The sequence below is a fragment of the Lepidothrix coronata genome, unplaced genomic scaffold, assembly GCF_001604755.1.
Source record: "Lepidothrix coronata isolate B3197 unplaced genomic scaffold, Lepidothrix_coronata-1.0 Scaffold52, whole genome shotgun sequence".
In the NCBI taxonomy this organism is placed as follows: Eukaryota; Metazoa; Chordata; class Aves; order Passeriformes; family Pipridae; genus Lepidothrix; species Lepidothrix coronata.
The window spans coordinates 4,267,089-4,285,625 of record NW_016690232.1 but is presented as its reverse complement, the minus strand read 5'-3'; the positions used below and the strand labels follow the sequence as shown (position 1 = coordinate 4,285,625).

The following is an 18,537-nucleotide window of genomic DNA, read 5'->3' as shown; positions in this document are numbered from 1 at the left end:
AGGATTACCTGATAGGCAGTGTTTGGACCCCTGTGCAGCCCTGTGCTGTAGCAACATGCGATAAAAGATAAATCAAAATTAATAATGAGTTGAAGAGGTGTAAATAGGGCCTTAGACCAAAAAAGCTTTATGCTCATGTCCAACACATGCTGAATCAGTGTGTGACATCCACATCAGACACCAGATACTGAGAGAGGCCCCATGGCCATTCTTACCTTCATGCAGAACCAGACAGAAATGGGGAAGGTCATTATGATGAACAGGAAAGACAGGATGGTCAGAAGCCACTCACAGATGCCCAGACCTGGAGACTTTACACCTAGGGAGAAATCCAACATGACTGTGTTAGGAGAGGACTGCTCCCAAAATACTGATAGCCTGACAAGTGCCTGCACACACAAGCTTCAGGGTTGCCCTTTGCCTGGACTTGGTGGATGTGAATCACGTGTCACTCTCTGGAGGTGAGTTAAGGAACACTGTCTGGTCCAGGTGGCCAGGAGTTGTGAGGATGGAGGGGCAGATTTTGTCTCCACTTTACCGACAAAAACTGAGCCATGCTTCTCCATAGTTGCTTGACTAGAGGGCAGCCTTTCTCTTGAAGAATTGGGGCTACCAAGCAGTGTTGAAAGGCTTGGAATGGGCACCTTGGCTGAGCTGGGATTCCTGAAACTAATCTGGAAAGATGAGCTAAAAGTAAAGACTGTAAATAAGAGAGCTTTCAACATGCACAGCCTGAAGTGCCTTTCCCTATCAGGGCATTTCATGTTGCTTTGGAATTGGATTTTAGTTGCATCTCCTCTCCCTAATGCAGTGGGATAAAGGCACTGGTGCCACTGAACTCTCCCTGTGCTCTGCAGCAGTCACACCAAGGTGCTGGGGGCTGAATGGGGTGATCAGCCCCAGATGAATACTACCTGCTACATCTCCCCAAAGGGAGTGTGGATCATCTTGCTTTGGCGGCCCTTTGTTGTGCTCCTGTCTGAAGTAAAATTCAGCAGGTATGGCATGAAAATCAACATATTACTCCTGGATATACTAAAAGCCAGAGAGTGGACCACGATTTCCAGCAGTGAAGTTGGCATCCCTCCCACTTTGAATCCCTTCTAGCCCTTCCATCCCTGCCCCTCTGCCTTTGGAAGTCTCTGCAGAACCACCAGGTCCTGAGAGAGGTTCAGATCCCAAGAACCTGCATGATCACTAGAGCTCCACAGCACCACTCACTAGCTGTGATTCCTGTAACTAAGGCAGAAAGATATGTTTGTGCAAAACTAGTTGTCAGAGAGCACATCTGAACCTTTGTGTCACTCTAGGGCAGCAGAGTTGCTGGCAGGGGAGTGCACAAGTGATGCTGGCTCCTGTAATACACGTCTGCCATGCCCTGGTGATGCTGGGTCCAAAGAGGCCCAGACACCTTGCCAAAAGATTCGTGATGCTCCCTTCTATCATGGCGGGCTGGGAATCTGCCTAACAAACATGTGGAGAGGAGCTGCTCTTAAAGGTTATCCAGAAGGGGAGCTGTGAGTGTGGACCTTAAGGGTAGTTCCTCCCTGCAGTGAGGTCTTTCGGGCTGTGAACTGGCATTAAGGCTAATGCTGTCCACTTGAAGAAGGGAAAGAGAAAAGGAAGAGAACAGAGCTGGGAGGCTGGCTGGAGTCTCCCGTATTTTGTCCTGAGGATAACCACGTCTGTGATGACACCGTGCAGAGAGCTGAGTCATACTGTGACCCACACAGCATCAATGAGCCCACACTTTCCCAAGCCCTTCCCTTCTTATAAGCCATACCTTCCTCTTGTTGCTCGCTGTCCAGCAATGCCATTGCCTCCATCTCTTCCTCAGACACCACCTCATCCACATCCACCACCGTGGAGGTGTGCACCCTGCCATCAGTCCCCACAGTGCTCTTGGTCTCTTTTGCTTTCGCCTGCTTTATGTCTCCCCTTCCTTTGCTGCCTTCTCTGCTGCTCTCCCTCTTCTCTCGTTTGCTCTGCGTACCCGGGGACTCTCTACGTCTTCTATGAGACTCCCTGGAAGAGCTCCGAGCCCTCTTATCCATCCTCATCTGTGCCAAGGGACCCACAGCTGCCTGTGGGAGCGGAAAGAGTACGTGCTTGAATTTATTGCCGCAGGCAGGGGAGGAGAGAAGGGGAGGTGTCACATCAAGGAGGCTCGTTTCAAGTTCTTCGGGGCTTGTCAGCTGTAATGGACAGTGAAGTGAGCAAGGTGTTTCCAGCTGCTCGGCTCTCATCACACCCTGCTGAGGAGATGGGAAGGAAGGTTAAATCTGAACATGGTGGACCCTAGAAGGAAGTTCTGTTTGCGTCCTGCTTTGGGGAATAAAATACAATCAGAAGCACTCAGATGATTTTAGTAGATGATTTCTGCAAAGTTGTTGAAAAGCAATCTGAAAGTAACTGTCAGGTGTGTGGCCCCAAAGACCTCAAATGGTGGGAGTGGCCCAGAATTAACACCAGGGTGAAAAATCTTTGCTGGTGAGACCAGTGGCTTACTCAGGAGTGTTTGGAGTGGGTGTTGCAGCAAATGTCTGGGTGAATAGCATCTCACACTGCGCTGCTCTCCAGAAGCCCTTTGGAGGGACACTGGCAGCAAACCCCTTCTCTCCAGGATCACCTCACATTTTTGCAGGGTGGGAAATTAACTGGTCCAGTTCAGCCATGAACTTTCCTGAAAGGATGCAAAGCATGGTGGCCATTCCTGGGATAGAGCTGGTGAATCTAAATTGCCAAAAGGGTTTGTGCCTAAATGCCTTCCTAGTTTTCCACAGAAGGAGCGTGGCAGAGCAAACGTAGGAGCCTTCTCTTTTCATGCTGCTCAGCCTGTGGTGACATCTGCAGAAACCCCTGGAGGAAGGTTTAAAACACTTTTGAAGTGTTTAAAACACTTTTGACATGTTTTAAAGTCACTGACTGTATTAAAGAAACCAGCACCTAGCTAGAAATCATACTACAGGCAAGACACAGCTGGGACATAAGGCAGGGCAGTGCTGAGCTTGGGGATTCCCAGTCTGTAGTGTGGAGGAGTAGCTGGAGGGAGCTGGGAAGCTGGCTGGGGATGTGCTGCTCTTGTTTTTTCACAGATTCCTGTTTTATTGGAGACCTGTGGGCCCACACGGAGTCAGGATATTGCAAGCAGGGAGGGCAGGAGCACCAGCTGCCTGCTTTCTCTGCTCTGACATGCTGGGTGCCTTGTCAGCAAGTCACCAGGGAAGTGATGCATGGAGAGGGCTAAAGGCAGGAGAAAAGTTGGGTGTAAACGGGGTGTAATTAATAAATTTATACAGTGTATATACTTTGGAAGTGCTCCAGAAACCTTTTGCACTTGGTGTTTATCACTTGGCCAACACGGGATGGGGGAGAGATGGTCTCCAGCTGCTGAAAGGGCAGGTGGTGTTTTAAGCAGCAGCAGCAAACAGCAGCTCAGGTCTCGTTTTGGATTCCTCTTGGTATCTCGTCAAAAGCACCGTGGCATATTTAACACCTCCAAACCTGCAACTTGCTGGTTTTGGTTGATGTTTTTATTCAACCAGTGGGTCCCAACTCCACTATCCCTGAAGGATGTTTTTGGCTGCTCCCTTGAAACAGGGGACATGCTCTGGGAGCACATGCTGATGGGTTTGCAACCTTTGCTGTCCCAAAATCTGCAACCTCCGCTCCTGTTTTATTCTGAAACGTATTCCTGTGTGGAAATCAGCTGTGCTGTTGAGAGGGAAGTCTGTGAGCCCTTAGGAAACAGCCATTGCACCACATTTTACCATGCTCTGTGGCCTTGGGAATGTCAGTGTCTCCACTGTGGATTTTCCACTCAGATGAGACAAAAAATACAAGACTCTTTTCAATACAAAACTCTTCTTACAAAATACAAGACTCGTCTTAATAACAGTGGGACACTGAGGTGCTGGAACAAGTCCAGAGAAAGGCAATGGAGCTGCAGAAGGGTCTGGAACACAAGTCTGATGAGAAGTGGCTGAGGGAGCTGGGGGGGCTCAGCCTGGGGAAAAGGAGGGTCAGGGGGACCTTCTCATTCTCTACAACCACCTGAAAAGAGGTCGTAGCCAGGTAGGGGTTAATGCTTTCCCCCAGGGAACTAGGGATAGGACAAGCAGACACAGTCCTAGGCTGGGCCAGGGGAGGTTTAGGTTGGGCATTAGGAAGAATTTCTTCACAGAAAGGGTGACTAAACATTGGAACAGGCTGCCCACGGGAGGTGGTGGAGTCGCCATCCCTGGAGGTGTTTAAGCAAAGACTGGGTGTGACACTCAGTGCCATCGTCTGATTGACAAGGTGGTGTTTGGCCACAGGTTGGACCCGATGATCTTGTGATGTCTTTTCCAACCCAATCAATCCTGCAGTTCTGCGACACTTCACGTGGGTTTTTTACTTTTTTTTTTTTTTTTTTTTTTTTTCCAGGAGGCGGGGGCAGCGCCTCCGCGCAGGTGGAATCCCCTCCCGCCTCAGGGCCGAGGGAGCGGCAGCCACTCCCCCTCAGCCGCTCCCCCTCAGCCGCTCCGCAATGGCGGCCGTGGGGGGTGGGGGGGGCCCCCCCGCCCCGCCCTCGCGCCCCGTAAAGGCGGGAAGGGCGGGGCGCATGCGCACCGAGAGGAGGGAGCGATGGCGTCGTGAGTGTGGGACCCGCGGGAGGGCGGCGGGTGTGCCGGGATGGGGCTCAGGGGTGACTGTGGGGGACAACGACCCCCAGGCTGAGGGGCACAGGGGAGCACTGTGAAGAGCACCGAGCCCCTCGGGTCGGTGGGGGGTTTCTCGGGCAGCAGTTTGAGGGCGCAGGGTTTCTGGAGCGGCAGGGATTGCGGAGGGCAGGAGTTTAGGGGTGCACTAAACTCCAGGGGCGCTGGTGAGTGAATACAGGGATTGATAGGTAGTGGGCTGGTGAACCTGCTGCCCGCTCCCCTGTCCAGCTCTCGATGGGAGCGAGTCGGAATTCCGCCAGGTTTTGAGCAGCTGTGGTGGTGCAGGTTGTCATCTGCTGGCTTGCGTTTCCCCCTTAGCCCAGACACGGCGAAGCAGGCGCAGCTCATGGAGCTGCTGAAGAAGGAGGTGAGAGCGATGCTGATAGCTGCCAAGGAGGGCCTAACGCCGGCAGAGCTGGAGGAGCAGTACATGGCCATGGTCTGCAAACCTCTGCCCCTCCAAGACCTGGGCTTCCAGTCCACCTTGGAGCTGGTGAAACATATGCCTGAAGTTGTCCGAGTCTCTTTTTGTAAGAACGGCAGCCTTATCCTCAAAGGTGAGGTTTTGTTGGGTGGAAGAGTTGTTTGGAACCTCATACTGGTGTGAAGTGATGCCCTGTGTCACATGCCTGTTTCTCATTCATCTCTGGTTAACTTCTTGTCTTTGATATTTCTTCCCCGGTTTTGATCTGCCTTTTAACACTTTCTCTCCTTCTGAGAAAATCACCCAGGCTTCTAGTTATTTTTGTACATTTTTACATTCTACACTTAGTTTAGAAACCAAGGTAACATTTCCTATGGGTACACTAGAGCTGGTAAGCATCACTTTTCCTGTAAATGCAGAGTAGAGCAGAGCCAAAACCAGGGATGGGGCCTCTCAAAAGAAGCTACAAATGTTTCCCTACCTGATTCCATGGGAAGTTTAGTCTGTATCAAAGAACCTTTTTCATTTTCTTTGGAGAGGAGTTGTGTAAAACAAAGGTAGGTGCAAAGAATTGATTGGGAAGGGTGAAATGGTTGGGGACTTTTTGCATGCTACAGTTAAGACCAGAAAAAATCGTTTAGAAGCATGGAAGAGACCTGGGCTGCTCTCCAGGGAGACTTTGCCTGGGCAGGGGAGTGCTCTGTAGTGGGAGTTTACTGTGATTCTGCTTTCCCAGCAAAACTCTCAGCAGGTTTTGTTTGTGACCCTGCATCCAAGAATTTGGCCTGCCTTCCTACCTGGTGTGAGCTTATAGGGATGAGGGTTCAGACTGGTTGTTGGCTTCTAAAAAGGGTTTTGGTCAGTTTGCTGCTGGAAATCGGCCATGATTTAGTTTGATTGCTTTTGAAGAAAACACCTGCTTCTGAAAAGAGGGGGGAGAGAGGAAAGAAAGGAATGAAGAGGAGCTTTGCCAGTGCAGAGCTTTTAGTAGTTCATTGTTTTTGTTTGTGTGTTTATTTGATTGTGTTGTAGCCATTGCAGATGACACCACCAAAGGAATTGCCAAGCTGGTTGCCTGCCAGAAGGGAAGGACATGTACTAAGGCATGGAAGAGAACTCATCTGAAGGCAAATGCTGCTTCTCCTTCTAAGAACTCTAAGAATCCACAGCGTTCCCCTCTGAGAGCCAGGACTCCCATCCTGCCAGCGACAGTGAAGGCTGAGCTGCAGGACTTGCTGAGTTCCTCACCTCTTCTGCTCCAGGACTTGGACAAGGCCTTCCTCAAATGCTTTGGCCGGGCGTTCCCGTACAGGCAGTACGGATTTTCTTCTGTGCTTGAAGCCCTCAGGAGTGTGTCTGATTTCATTGTGGTTGAGCAGACAGAGGCAGGTTCTTTGCTGGTCCTGAGAGAGTACCTGGCAAAGGAGGCAGAGAAGGAAGAGGTGCCTCAAGGTGAGGCACAGGACGAAGAGATGCTGCGAGGTGAGGGGGTGTGTTTGGCTAAAAGCATGTAGTAGCTCTTACAAGCTCTGTAGCCAAGCAACTACGTTTCAGGTGGCTCTCGCTGTATTTCCAGTTGCTGTAGTAGTCCAGGTTCCCCCAGGTTTTAGTACAGAAGGGCTGTTCTGTGCTGCAGAAGCAGCTGTCACAAGGCAGTTGTCTTGGTAGCTGAGAGTTTAACTGGAATTTTTCAGCACGTTGCCACTGTTTTTTTGATGTGAGGTAAAGGAAGAGATGTTTAGCCCTTTCAGAGAATGAACCTTCTGAGTGTGTGTATGTGTAGGACTGGAATTTCTAGTCATTCCATGCAGTAGGTAACAAAACTAGAAGGATCTTCTGAATGTCTGCTCTGTGGGATGCTGAAGCCTTTCTGATATTCTTTTTGAGACAAAGTAGCCTGAAAGGCACAGCTGCAATGTTCCACAAGAGAGGCAAGACTGCAGATACCTTAAGTGTTCTCATAAATCCTACAGTAGAGGGTGGAAAAATCACATAGAGTTACTGACAAATTCATGACTTTTGGGGGGAAAATTAATTCTGGCATCATTCTAGCAATGGATTTTAGCACTTGGCATGCTTTTAAGAGCAAGCAATTGTTTTGGTTTGTTTCAGCTTATTAATACAGTGAATCCTCATGAATGTGGTGGCTGTGAACGCTACAAGAAAGGAGGAAAACACCACCAGTGTTTTCAGATGTTTTCTCTTTCTGCTTAATATGCTACACTGCATCAGTCCAATCAGTAAGAATAACAGCCAAAATGTCATCTTTGCAGCTGAGATGCCTCCTTTGGAACCCATCTGTGAGACAGATAACTTCCACCAGGCAGCACTTCATCAGAAGAGGGAGCCAGTGGAAACAGAAGCAGTAGATTTGGGTGATCACCTCAAACAAGTAAGTGATGGACAAGTGATCTGTAGATTTTTCGTGTCTTATTCAAGTGGGTGATAACTCTTTTTACTGTCTTTGTTGAGTTTGCATTGTTGATGCACTGTTTCCATCTACACTAGTTCGAAGGAAATAATGTTTTCAGCAGTAAGAATAACACAAAATTGACAGCTGTGCTAACAGGTCACTCATACAAATCTGTCTGGAGTAAGAAGAACAAAGCTTGTATATTTTGTTTGGTTTTGTCCTTGGGAAGTAGCTCTAGTGTCAAAGTGGGATGCATTTATGCCTTCTGTCACTTCTGAGTCATTTTCAGATAGTTTTCCTCATTCAGTCATGTACTTTTTTGTGGTCACAAAACATAGAAATAACATCTTTTCAGTAAAATCTAGCAAAGAGATGAGTTTAATTTGGTTTGGGTTTTGGTTTGTTTGTGGGGATTTTTGTTTTGTTGTGCTTTGCTTTTTTAGAAACAACCATTTACTACTTTTATCTAAATATGTGACGTGACTTCAATTCACCTCCTTTATTCCTTGTAGGAATATGAGCAAGGTATTTTTGTTGTACCCCTCTTTACACTGGAGGGAAGGAAGAGAGAGAGAGTGTGAAAATGAATGCTTCTATCACAGGGAAAGTTTGGATCTAAGTTTGTGCAATTTGTTGGGATTTTCTGATATTCAGTAATTCACAGGTCCCTGGGAAAACAGAACTATCTTTTTTAACTTACTGGAAAGGCCAGTTGTGTGTGATTGATGTATGATGAGACATCTGAGTGCCACCTTCCTCTTATCCCTTTGTAGCCTCAAGATTGTCAGCAGCTGATACCAAACAAGCTGACACTGACTGAAGAACTCCCAGATGCTGTTCAGGACAGAAGCCTTTGCAGTTTACCACCTCTGAAGAGAAGGTCCTTGGTGGGAGTCATCGTGGAATTCGTTGTCTCTCCTACCCAGTTCTACATCCACATCTGTGGCAGGGAAACATCCCACAAACTGCAGGATCTGATGTTTGAGATGAGGTGGGAGCATGTTGTGCCAATGCAGTGCTGCTACCTCTGGTATGTGTGTTTGTGTCAAGGGAAGAGGGCACCAGCTGTTGGTGATGGTCAGTGCTGGCTTCATTACTTGGTAATTGGATGCAGGTGCTGTACTGAAACCCCTACTCATCGTGCTTATCCATTCCTCTTAACTAACAAGCAGTGAGTGTGTTCAATAGCAAAATAGGCTGTTCTGGACTTTAAAAGCCTGGAAAGATTATGGAGAGGATCTTAAAGGGTTCCTTTACCTTGTGCTACTGTTGCTAATGTGCTCAGTTAAAGCTTTTATTTCCGTTTCTAACACTTTGAGCGGAACTTGGTTCATAAGAAACAAAGACATGTAAAGGTAATGTTACAAAATTAATGATTAGAATGACTGTATTTAGCCTCTGATTAATCCCCATTAATTAACTTTTTGTCGGACCCCAAGCATATCATTCAAATGTTAAAAGTTTGGGGTTGAATTGCAGTTCAAGTGTGGGAGAACAGAGCTATAAAGGATCTATTGAAACAACTCCTGAAAATTCATGTCATGCGGACTTTGAAAAATCAGGATTCTTTTGATGCCCCATGTGCTTCTTTTGTTCATGTCCTGCATCCTACTAAGCAGAGTTTCTCCCTATGATCTTTTACAGGCACCTTTACTCATATAAACTTGTCTCTGATAAATACATCATGCCTGACTCTGCAGTACGGCCTGGACAGCTCTGCTGTGTAATGGTCTCCAAATGGTGGTACCGTGTTATCATCCATCGTGTGATCAGTGACCAAGAAGTGGAGGTGTTCTATGCAGATTATGGACACCTCCAAATTGTCCAAAAGTCTTGGCTGAGATTCCTCAAGTAAGTACATTGCACGTGGGCGGCAGAACAGCTGAGGTTGGATAAGACTTCCGGAGGGCATCCTGTCCGAGCTCCCTGCTCAAGTGGGGCCCTCTGGAATAGACTGCCCAGGCCTTGTCAGGATGGTTTCTGAATGTTTCCAAGGTTGGAGACTTCATGACCTCTTTGGGCAACCTGTTCCAGTGCTTGCTTACTCTCATGGTAAAAATGCCACTTTCCAGACAGCTAGCCCCAGGTGTGTGCTGGTGTGTGGTGGTGTTCCTCTCCAAGTGCGGGACTTTGTTGAACTTTATGAGGTTCCTGTCTGCCCATTTCTATCCTGTCGAGATCCATCTGGATGGCAGCCTGACCCTCTGGGGTATCAGCCACTCCTGCCAGTTTTGTATCATCAGCAGACTGAGGGTAGACTTGCCCAGGTCAATAATGAAGATGCTGAGCAATGCTGGACCCAGCATTGACCCCTGGGGTACACTGCTAAATCCTTTCCTGTTTCTGCCTTCACTCCTCAGTCTGTCCTCTTGCTGCTTTCTGTCACCTTGGGGCAAGCTCCCTAATCCCCCTTCCTGTGTTCCATGAATGGATATAAACATTCTCCTGAAGGGACATCAGTCCAAGTGGGACACGTTTGCGGTGCCAGAGGTACTTGTTCTCTGCAGTTCAGCACATTTTCCATATTTGCATCTTCCCCCTCATTTGCCTTTCTTCAGGCCTGGCTGTTGGCATTCTTTGGTTCAAAAGTCATGGCTCTCCGTCCCTAGCTTTGTCTCCACAAGGAGTTCTGATGGGAATGTGCTTGGGCCAGGGAATGAGTAAGGTAGCAGCTGTTACTGCTGTTTCTGCTCTGCCCATTCTCTGGATATGGAGTGTTTTCCAAAGCTGCTGTTAGGTTTTAGTCATAAGCACACAATCCAGTGTATGCCTCTCTATTCCTAAGCTGATATTAAAACCCAGAAAAGGAGAGAGTTCTGCTCTGCTGCTGATTTTTCCCTATTTTTGCAGTAATGGCTTTGCTTTGTATTGTAGGTGGCAGTACTTGAAGCTCCCTGCTCAGGCCATCCCGTGTTCCTTGGCATGGGTAAAACCTGTGGAGGTACATGTTCACATGCAGTTTTGTTTATTGACATATGTACAAAAGTTACCAAATAGAAGTTGTCTTTTTCTCCTGTGAAGAGCAAGCATTTGGATGAATTCAGGTCCTGCTGATATTTGCAGCAGAATTGGTACTGTTGTGTTCAGCAGAGTGTGACTGGGTAATTCTCTGCTCAGCAAGCAATCACCCTTCCAATGCTTTCCTTACAATCAGAGCATTCTTGCTTATATTATTGCAGAAACTGTTAAACTACTGAGCAGACCTGTTTCTTACCCTGCCAGTAGTTCCCCGGGGTCCTTCTGAAGCCTTGGTAGATCCAGCCCTCTGTTTTAAAAAACTCTTCTGTGACAGAGCTTTAAGTGCAGTCAGCACAGCCAAAGAGTTACAGAGGTCATGAAGTTGCTCTGTGGTGGGAAACCTTTTGGTCAAGAAGCAGAAGTACAACCTCTGAAGGAAAGCATGTGAGCAGAGTTGCTGCCTCTGTGTGTTTTAAAGATGCTACTTTTAAAAAGTTGTTTCCTCTGGGTTCTGAGAGTTAATCACGATTTTCATTGCGGCGAGGCTTAGCAGCTTCTTAATAACTTCTGATACTTCTGACATCTGTAAAATCTCATGATTCCAGGAATTGAACAAAATAAACACCAAACAACTGTATTTTAGGCAGTTTTGATAAAATCACTGGTGAATGCCATTGGACTGTGTTTGGAAGTGGGTATTTAAGGTAAAAGGGCAATCCCAGTGTACCCAGCATTGCAGGCTGTGGGAGTGGTTTGGTTTAGTTCTGTGCTGGGAAGCTGGTCTGCCTGACTTTCCTGTATTTGTCACTGGCCTGGCCTGGCTCAGTTGCCTTTTGGCAAGTGTCCTCCACCAGGAAGAGTCTCAGGTGGTGGACATTGGCCTGTTTATAGTAACTTCATGTCCTTGTTTTCTCCTTCAGGGTACGTGGTCTCCTGCAGCAACTCTCCTGTTCAAGAATCTCTGTGGCTTCAAGGAGCTCGTGGGCGTTGTGGATGAATATGTGGATGGCGTTCTGCACCTCTTCCTCTGTGACACATCCACCAAGGAGGATGTCTACTTCCACTCTGTCTTGAGGGATATGGGATATGCTGATGTCTGTGGAGAGAACATTCCTTCCCAGGTCAGGAGGGAGGCATGTGCTGCTGAAAGGACCCCTGTAATGGAAAGATCTTTACCTTGAAGCAAGTAGTTTTGTGAAGAGCAAAACTGGTATTCCCTGCTTTCCTGTAGCTTACCATTTGTGGCTGCAACCCACAGTGTGTAACTCTATGGTGAGAGCTTGCTTTTTGGTTAAGGTGGAATCTGATGATACAGCAGAGATGTTCTGGTTTAGCTGAACAAATTGTTGCCACTGCCTTCTGGCAGTGGATTAGAAGTTGATTAGCTTGGTAGTGTTGCAGATTCAGCTGACACACATCTTGTAGAGATAACAGGGAAAAGTAAAATCACTGCAGGTGTTCTGAGCATAAGGCCAAACTGAGATGGAATTGAGAGGTTATTAAGAGATGTGTTAATTGATTCATCCAACCAATTAATGAGAGCTCAAGTTCATTAGATTATATTGTATGACTTAAAGTAGTGCTGCATCGTGAGCAGTTGAGTGAGGAACACTCCCATCTTCAAAAGGGGCAAGAAGGAGGACCCAGGAAACTCCTGGCTGGTCAGCCTCACCTCCATCCCTGGAGAGGTGATGGAACAGGGCATTCTGGAGGTCATCACCAGCATGTAGAAGAAAAGGTCACCAGGAGTGGTCAGCATGGATTTACCAAGGGGAAACCCTGCTGGACCAGTCTGATAGCCTTGACAACATGGCAGAGTGGGTTGATGAGGGGAGAGCAGTGGGTGGGGTCCACCTCGACTTTGGACTCTGTCTCCCGTAACACCCTCGCAGGTAAGCTCAGGAAATGTGTGTTAGGTGAATGGGCAGTGAGGTGGATCAACAACTGGCTGAATGGCAGAGCTCTGAGGGTCATGATCAGCAGAGTAGAATCCAGTTGGAGGCCTGGAGTCAGTGGCATTCCCCAGGGATCAACAGTGGGTCCAGTCTTATCTTTATCAATGACCTGGAAGAAGGGATAGAATGTACCTTCAGCAAGTTTGCTGATGATACAAAAGTGGAGGAGTGGGTGATACACCTGAAGGCTGTGCTCCCATTCAGGGGGACCTTGACAGGCTGGAGAACTGGGCAGAGAGAATCCTAATGAGGTTCAATAAGGGCAGTTGTAGGGTCCTGCACCTGGGGGGGGAATAACCCCAATACCAGGTTGGGGGCTGACCTGGAGAGCAGCGCTGTGGAGAAGGACCAGGGAGTGTTGGTGGATAACAAGCTGTCCGTGAGCCAGCAGTGTGCCCTGGGGCCAGGAGGGTCAATGGGATCCTGGGGTGAATTGGGAAGAATGTGGCCAGCAGGTCAAGGGAGGTGGTCCTGCCCCTCTACTCAGCCCTAGCGAGGCCACATCTGCAGTGCTGTGTCCAGTTCTGGGCAGGTTCCAAGAAGATGGTGCCAGACTCTTCAGTGGTGCCCGGCAGCAGGACGAGGAGTAATGGCCATAAACTAAAACACAAGAAGTTCTACCTCAGCATAAGGAAGAACTTCATGTTGAGGGGTGGCAGAGCACTGGAACAGGCTGCCCAGGGAGGTGGTGAAATCTCCCTCTCTGGAGACATTCCAAACGCATGGATGCATTCCTGTCGCCTGTTCCAGGTGACGCTGCTTTGGCAGGGGGGGTTGGAATGGATGATCTCCAGAGGTCCTTTCCAACCCTGATAATTCTGTGATACTTAGATTATTTTGGCCTTCCGTGCTCTGAGCACTGAAGGTTGGTTATGCCATTAGCAAACTGAGCTATGGAAATTGTCTTGCTTTAAAAACTCTTACTTTGCCAGTGAAAGGTACCGTGTTGGACAGTGTAACCGTGGTCGATTGCCCGCTGTGCCTCAGACAGACATTCCAGTTGTAAGCCAGTGCAGAGGGCATTTGTGCTTTAGGCTCCTCTGTGTCACTATCTGCCTGTGTCAGCTCAGTTTCAGTAAGAACTCTGTGGATGATGAAAACCCTTGGAAAGGTACTGCCATGATTTTATATCTCAGCAGAAAACTGGGCTTTGCAGCCTGGAGTGCTTCTATCTGTTGCTTCCTTCAGTAGATGCAGAATGCATGTTTTGGCAGGATTAGATCCTGTCATCATATTTTTTTTCCACGTGTAGGTCCACTTTTGAAGGGGAGAGGGGCATTGCTGAGAAATTTTGCTGCTGGCAGGAGGGGAGTTGATTTTCCTAGGAAGGCCATTTCTGCAAGAATTTTGAGCTCACTTGTGGGTGTTGTGCTTCTCCATAAAACCTACTAGAGGTTTGCTGAATCGAATCCTTTTTATTCTTTGTGGTGGTTACAACATGGGCTTTTCTCCTGTCCTGGTGTGTTGTTTATTTGTTCCTAGGAATTCAAGGAACTGAATCCTTTGGCCTTGTATGTTCAGCCCAGTGGAGAGCAGGAGAATGCTGAACTGGTGGAGCCAGACCTTTGCTTGCAGCAGGAATCTCTGGTTGCAGATAGTGAAACAACATCCTCAAAGCTGGATGGGGCTGAGCTGTGTGACCAGGTGAGAGTTGGCTGTGGCACAGCTATTGTTCCATGAAATCAGCTCCATGTGGCTGAGAGGTGGGTGACCATCTCTGAAATGTAAGTTTAATTTGAATTCTTAACCAAAAATGCAGAGGGGCTTCCTCTGACTCAGTTCCTGCTTCCTTGCAGAAACTCCCTCTGTCATTGCCACCACTGGTTCTGCATGGGGCTGCTGAGAGATGAGCCAGCTGTTGATTTCTTTCCTAAGACATGATGCTTTGTATCTTGTAATCTATCCCTCTTTTCAGCTTGCTGTGCAGGAAAAGCTGCCCTTTGGCCAAGGGGAACTAGGGGTTTGTTGTTGTGTAGTTTTGTTGGTGTGGTTTTTTAATCATCCAGTTGCTGACATTCCAGTTCTTTGTAAATTTTTAGAGATGATAAAGATCAGGGCAGCTAATGAACTGATTGTGCACTAATTGCACCCTCTCTTGATTATTTTTTTTTTTAATGTACATTTGCAGACACCTCATTCTCTTGGAGAGTCCTCTGTGCCTGCTGTCTTAGTCAAGTCAGTGGAAGATCTTTATACCTCCTTTATTTACTCCAAGCAACCAGCAGAAATGAGGCAAGATGACCCTGATCAGATAGAAAGCTTTTTGAAGCAAGGCCCAACTTTCTGAAGCTGCACATCCTGCTGTTCTGCTCATGGCAATGCCATTCATGCTGGACACCCCTAACAGTACGAGTAGATTTGTCAGTCAGAGTTCACACAGCAGGAAGCTGAGCAGTCTGTTACCATGCCATGAGTTTTGCAGTCCCTGTTGGGTATCCTAGGGCTGGTGCTGCTGGAACAGATGGACTTCTTGGTGTTTCTGTGGCTGGAGGTGCCACAGTAATAAATGGCTGGATGCAGTGCATTGGTTTGGCCTTTGTGCAGCAAAATGGATTTCTAATTGTTTAATGCGAAGAAATGAATTGAGGGTTAGTTCTTTCATTGCTGGTTTTTGTTGTCTTTTCTAGACTTTCTGCTGCTTTCATGCAGAAGTCTTTGTTTTTCCACTCCATACTGTGTTCATTTCATACTGAGTCTCCCAGTCTCTCAGCCGTAAGGGACTAAAGCATTTTGTAAATCCTGTGAGGTGCCTGTGTGAGTGTTTGTCTTCCATCTTCCAAATGATGAAAGAATTTATAACACCCCTATATGAGAGTTGCTCAATTTACAAGGTGGATTAAGTGCCTTGGTGAAGGCAATGAATTTTTGTGCCTTGGAACAGAGCTGTCTACCTTCTCTTTGGAGTTCCCTAGACACAAGCTACCGATTTCCCACCTCTGGAGAAATGGAGGTGGAGCAGCTGGGGGACAGGGAGAGAGGTCCTTGGGTTATACCATGTCCAGCTCATCAAATAGGTGTGCAGTAGCAAGTCCTCTTGCCGTGATCTGGTAACATCCAGCAAAGGGGATTTCAGTCTAAACTGGAGCTCTTGGATTTGCCAGTGTAGATTTGATCTTTCTTTTCTGTGTCCTTCCTGTTGCAGGTGAAGAGAACATGAAGAATGAAGACCTTCCCAGGAGTTGGCCTCTGTGGAGCCAACCTCACAGACTCCATGTCCCTCCTGCCACGCTCTCTGCAGTGTTGGCAGCTGCTTGATTGACCACTTCCCATGCCTACATCCAGTGGCTCCCAAGCCTAGGAAGGCAGGTGTGAGAAGAGGGGAGAAGCTGGAGCTGCTGCCGAGGAAGGCTGCTGGGAGCAGCACAGGCTCTCTCTATGACCATGCTGTTGGGTTGTTTTTTTGTTGTTTTTTTTTTTTTTTGTTCACAAACATTTAATCCCTTGAAAAACTTTTTGGGTCTGACGTCTCAGGTGGACTAGGTGATCTTTAAAGCTCTCTTCCAACCCTAACCGTTCTATAATTCTGGGTTTTTAATTTCAGCATTTTGGGTTTGGTTTGGGATGTGAAAGTGCTAAAAGTGCAATAAGTGTTAATTTTACTTTCAGGAAAATAGTTTGGGTTTGTATTTTTAATTTCAGGGAGATACTTTATTTTTGTTGTACTGGTGGTCTACTGAGTTACTGCTCTTTAATATAGTGGTTCAGGAGAACATCTAAGTATAACATTGTGTTCTATATCCTTTAAGTTTAGGAGAGGGAAACTGGCTGCCTATCCCTCCCTCCCTCAGTGCATGAGCAGTTTTGACATTGGTTTTTAAGACAGTGGGTGCTCTACACACTCCTTGCTCTGAGGAGGGCTGAAGAAACCTTCCCCAAGAAGAAAGTGCTGTGATTTGTTGAATGCCATGTATACAAAGCATCAGGAATTTCATCTCACATATAAAATAAAATCTCTAAAGAATCTAGCAAGAGAAAGCTTGAAGCGTGACATTGTCCATGTTTATATAGCTGTGTGCCTGTGGCAAGTAATCCTGATGAGTGTGAGGTTGTTAATGCAGAGAAAAGCAGTGAAAACAGAAGGGCCCTGGTTAGGAATGCTGGCATTCAGCTGGTTTACAGGTCCCTAGACTGTCCCTCAGGGCTTCAGGGCCTACAAGGGCCTGATTGGACTAGGTGATCTTTAAAGCTCTCTTCCAACCCAAACCATTCTATGATTCTGTTGTTTTAATTTCAGCATTTTGGGTTTGGTTTGGGATGTGAAAGTGCTAAAAAAAGGAAATGTAGGACTTGTTAGAGAGCAACTACTGGGAAAGCTAATGAAGGAGGTGAAAGCAGAATGGTGAAGAGCAGGGGCTGTCCAACCCAGTGCAGGGGTGGCCTGACTTCTCTGGTGCCGTGTTTGGGCCTGGGGGCTCATTGCACATGTTTGTCATCCATCCCCTGTAATGGAGTTGATGTTGCTCGGGGGTCACCCCCTCTGCTGCAGGACCCCTGTTTGGTTTCAGGGAGGTGAGAACTGGGGCAAGGGTGGGGTGTCCCGAGGAGACCCCCACACCCTCCTCTGCCCCTCCTTGGGCTGCAGCAGGGGCTGGAACCCAGAGGGGCTGTCACCCTGTCCTTGCTGCTGCTGGATCACTGCTAGATGGCAGTCGAGGCCAGCACTCAGCTGCTCAGCTCCCTGCAGCCTAAAACTCCTCCTCCCTGGGGGTCTGGGAGGGCGAGGGAGATGAGGAGCTGAAGAAGACTGGTGAGTGAGCAGTGCCCCCATTCCTGGCTGGGGCTGTCTCTGTCCCCACTCGTTGCCTGGGGTGTGGTGGGGGTGTAACAGGGAACTTTGGGGATGGGTCCCACTGCTGCTTGGTGAGGGCTGTCCCAAGGAATTGGAGATTAAGAGATGCTGGGGGGGTCTGGAAGGGGATGTGTGGACACTGGGAGCTTAACATGCGTGCAGAAAGGGAGCAGGTTTCCCTTCCCAGAGCAGTTTGGCTCACATTCCTCATACCCAGCAGGCCCCTGTTTGTACATTTGTTGCCTAAGGCAGTGGAAAAAGAGAAAGATGCCTCAGGGACTGCAAAGTGATGCTGTATTCATGTCCCTGCTCCTGGGCATTGCCGTGCCAGTGCTAGGCAGTGGGGAGGGAGAGGTGGCTGTGCCAGGCAGCAGGGTAAACCACCTTATCAATTTTGGGGGAACCCAGCCCCACAGAGGTGTCTGATGGAAGGATTAAGGTGCTCTGCAGATGTCATCTTCCTACTGGAGGGGTCAGGAGTGCCTTCCCCATCCTCCCTGAGCAGCATCTCCATGGAACACTGGGGTCCCTTTCACTGGAGTGCCCGGTGTGGGTGCCCTTCATCCCAAGGTGTGTGTGTAAAGGGGTCCTGCTCCTCCAAAGGAGCTTGGGGTGGAGCTGCTTCCCTCTCCTTTGCCCCTGGTTTCCCCCTTCCCCGTAGCTGTGGGGCAGCCGTGCTGCCAGCAGAGGTTATCGACTGGGAGTCCTCGGGGCGAGGACCAAAATGTTTAGAGCAGATTAAAAATTGAAAGGCTTTGCAGCTCTCCCTAAAAGCCGGGGTTAAGCAACACACCGGCGAGGTGTGTGCTCAGGGGACTCACTAATGGACTCGGGTGATGCCAGGGGTCTGGGGTCAGCCCTGGCAGGTGGATGGAGCTGGGGCGGGTGGCTCTGCTCCCCACTGGGGTGGTGGAAAGGAGGTGATGGAAACGTGGTGTCCCCGTGGCTGGGGCCATGTATGTAAGAGCAGAGCCAGACCTGGACCACCTCAGGAAGGATCCTGGGTTGTGGGTGAGTCTGGAAAGGGTGAGGAGTGATGCTCTGGGCAGGGATTTTGTTTTGAGGGGTATGCCAGGAAAAGGTTCTCCTGGCACCTGCAAGCAGCTGCCTGGCGTGGTGGTAATCGGGCGCTTTGAGTTCTAAGCGGGCTGTCAGGAGGTATTTGGCTGGGGAGGAGGATGGAAGGTGACAGCTCGCTTTGGATGAGCACAGTGCTGCAGAGGTGGCCAAACACCTCCCTCACGGTGCTCTGGGTTGCAGGAGGGCTGGGCAGAAGTTTGGGGTACCCAGGCTGA

The 18,537-nt window shown here is 48.4% G+C and overlaps 2 protein-coding genes across 13 annotated transcripts in view; one reads left to right on the top strand and one right to left on the bottom strand.

Moving 5' to 3' along the window:
- NPHS2 (NPHS2, podocin) overlaps window positions 1-4,367 on the bottom strand; it is a 46,409-nt gene extending 42,042 nt beyond the window's left edge. For all 7 annotated transcript variants that reach the window (XR_001874967.1, XR_001874965.1, XR_001874970.1 and 4 more), the window contains exons 1-2: window positions 1,784-4,367; window positions 216-319 (exon numbers count right to left, since the gene is read on the bottom strand). Coding sequence is in view for 1 of the 7 variants with exons in the window: in XM_017815709.1 (XP_017671198.1) it covers window positions 216-319; window positions 1,784-2,246 (567 nt within the window). In the remaining 6 variants the exon portion in view is untranslated. The remainder of the gene's footprint in view (window positions 1-215; window positions 320-1,783) is intronic.
- On the top strand, window positions 4,274-16,414 carry TDRD5 (tudor domain containing 5). 6 transcript variants are annotated; one of them, XM_017815704.1, is made up of 11 exons: window positions 4,274-4,383; window positions 5,022-5,260; window positions 6,160-6,609; window positions 7,401-7,519; window positions 8,314-8,531; window positions 9,185-9,391; window positions 10,415-10,481; window positions 11,419-11,619; window positions 13,936-14,097; window positions 14,582-14,685; window positions 15,596-16,414. In XM_017815704.1, the coding sequence occupies exons 2-11, from the start codon at window positions 5,050-5,052 to the stop codon at window positions 15,597-15,599; spliced, it is 1,743 nt and encodes a 580-aa protein (XP_017671193.1). In that variant the 5' UTR covers window positions 4,274-4,383; window positions 5,022-5,049; the 3' UTR covers window positions 15,600-16,414. The 6 variants fall into 6 exon arrangements, with proteins under 6 accessions (XP_017671193.1, XP_017671192.1, XP_017671195.1 ...); XM_017815703.1 differs by lacking the exon at window positions 4,274-4,383 and adding an exon at window positions 4,611-4,634 and having other exon boundaries at window positions 6,160-6,579; XM_017815706.1 differs by lacking the exon at window positions 4,274-4,383 and adding an exon at window positions 4,611-4,634 and having other exon boundaries at window positions 13,975-14,097.
- The last annotated feature ends 2,123 nt before the right edge of the window (window positions 16,415-18,537 follow it).

Bases quoted from the DNA above. Each gene is read 5' to 3' on its own strand.
- TDRD5 (XM_017815702.1), top strand. The intron at 6,610-7,400 runs GTGAGGGGGTGT...TCATCTTTGCAG, and splicing joins GGACGAAGAGATGCTGCGAG to CTGAGATGCCTCCTTTGGAA. The intron at 8,532-9,184 runs GTGGGAGCATGT...GATCTTTTACAG, and splicing joins GATCTGATGTTTGAGATGAG to GCACCTTTACTCATATAAAC.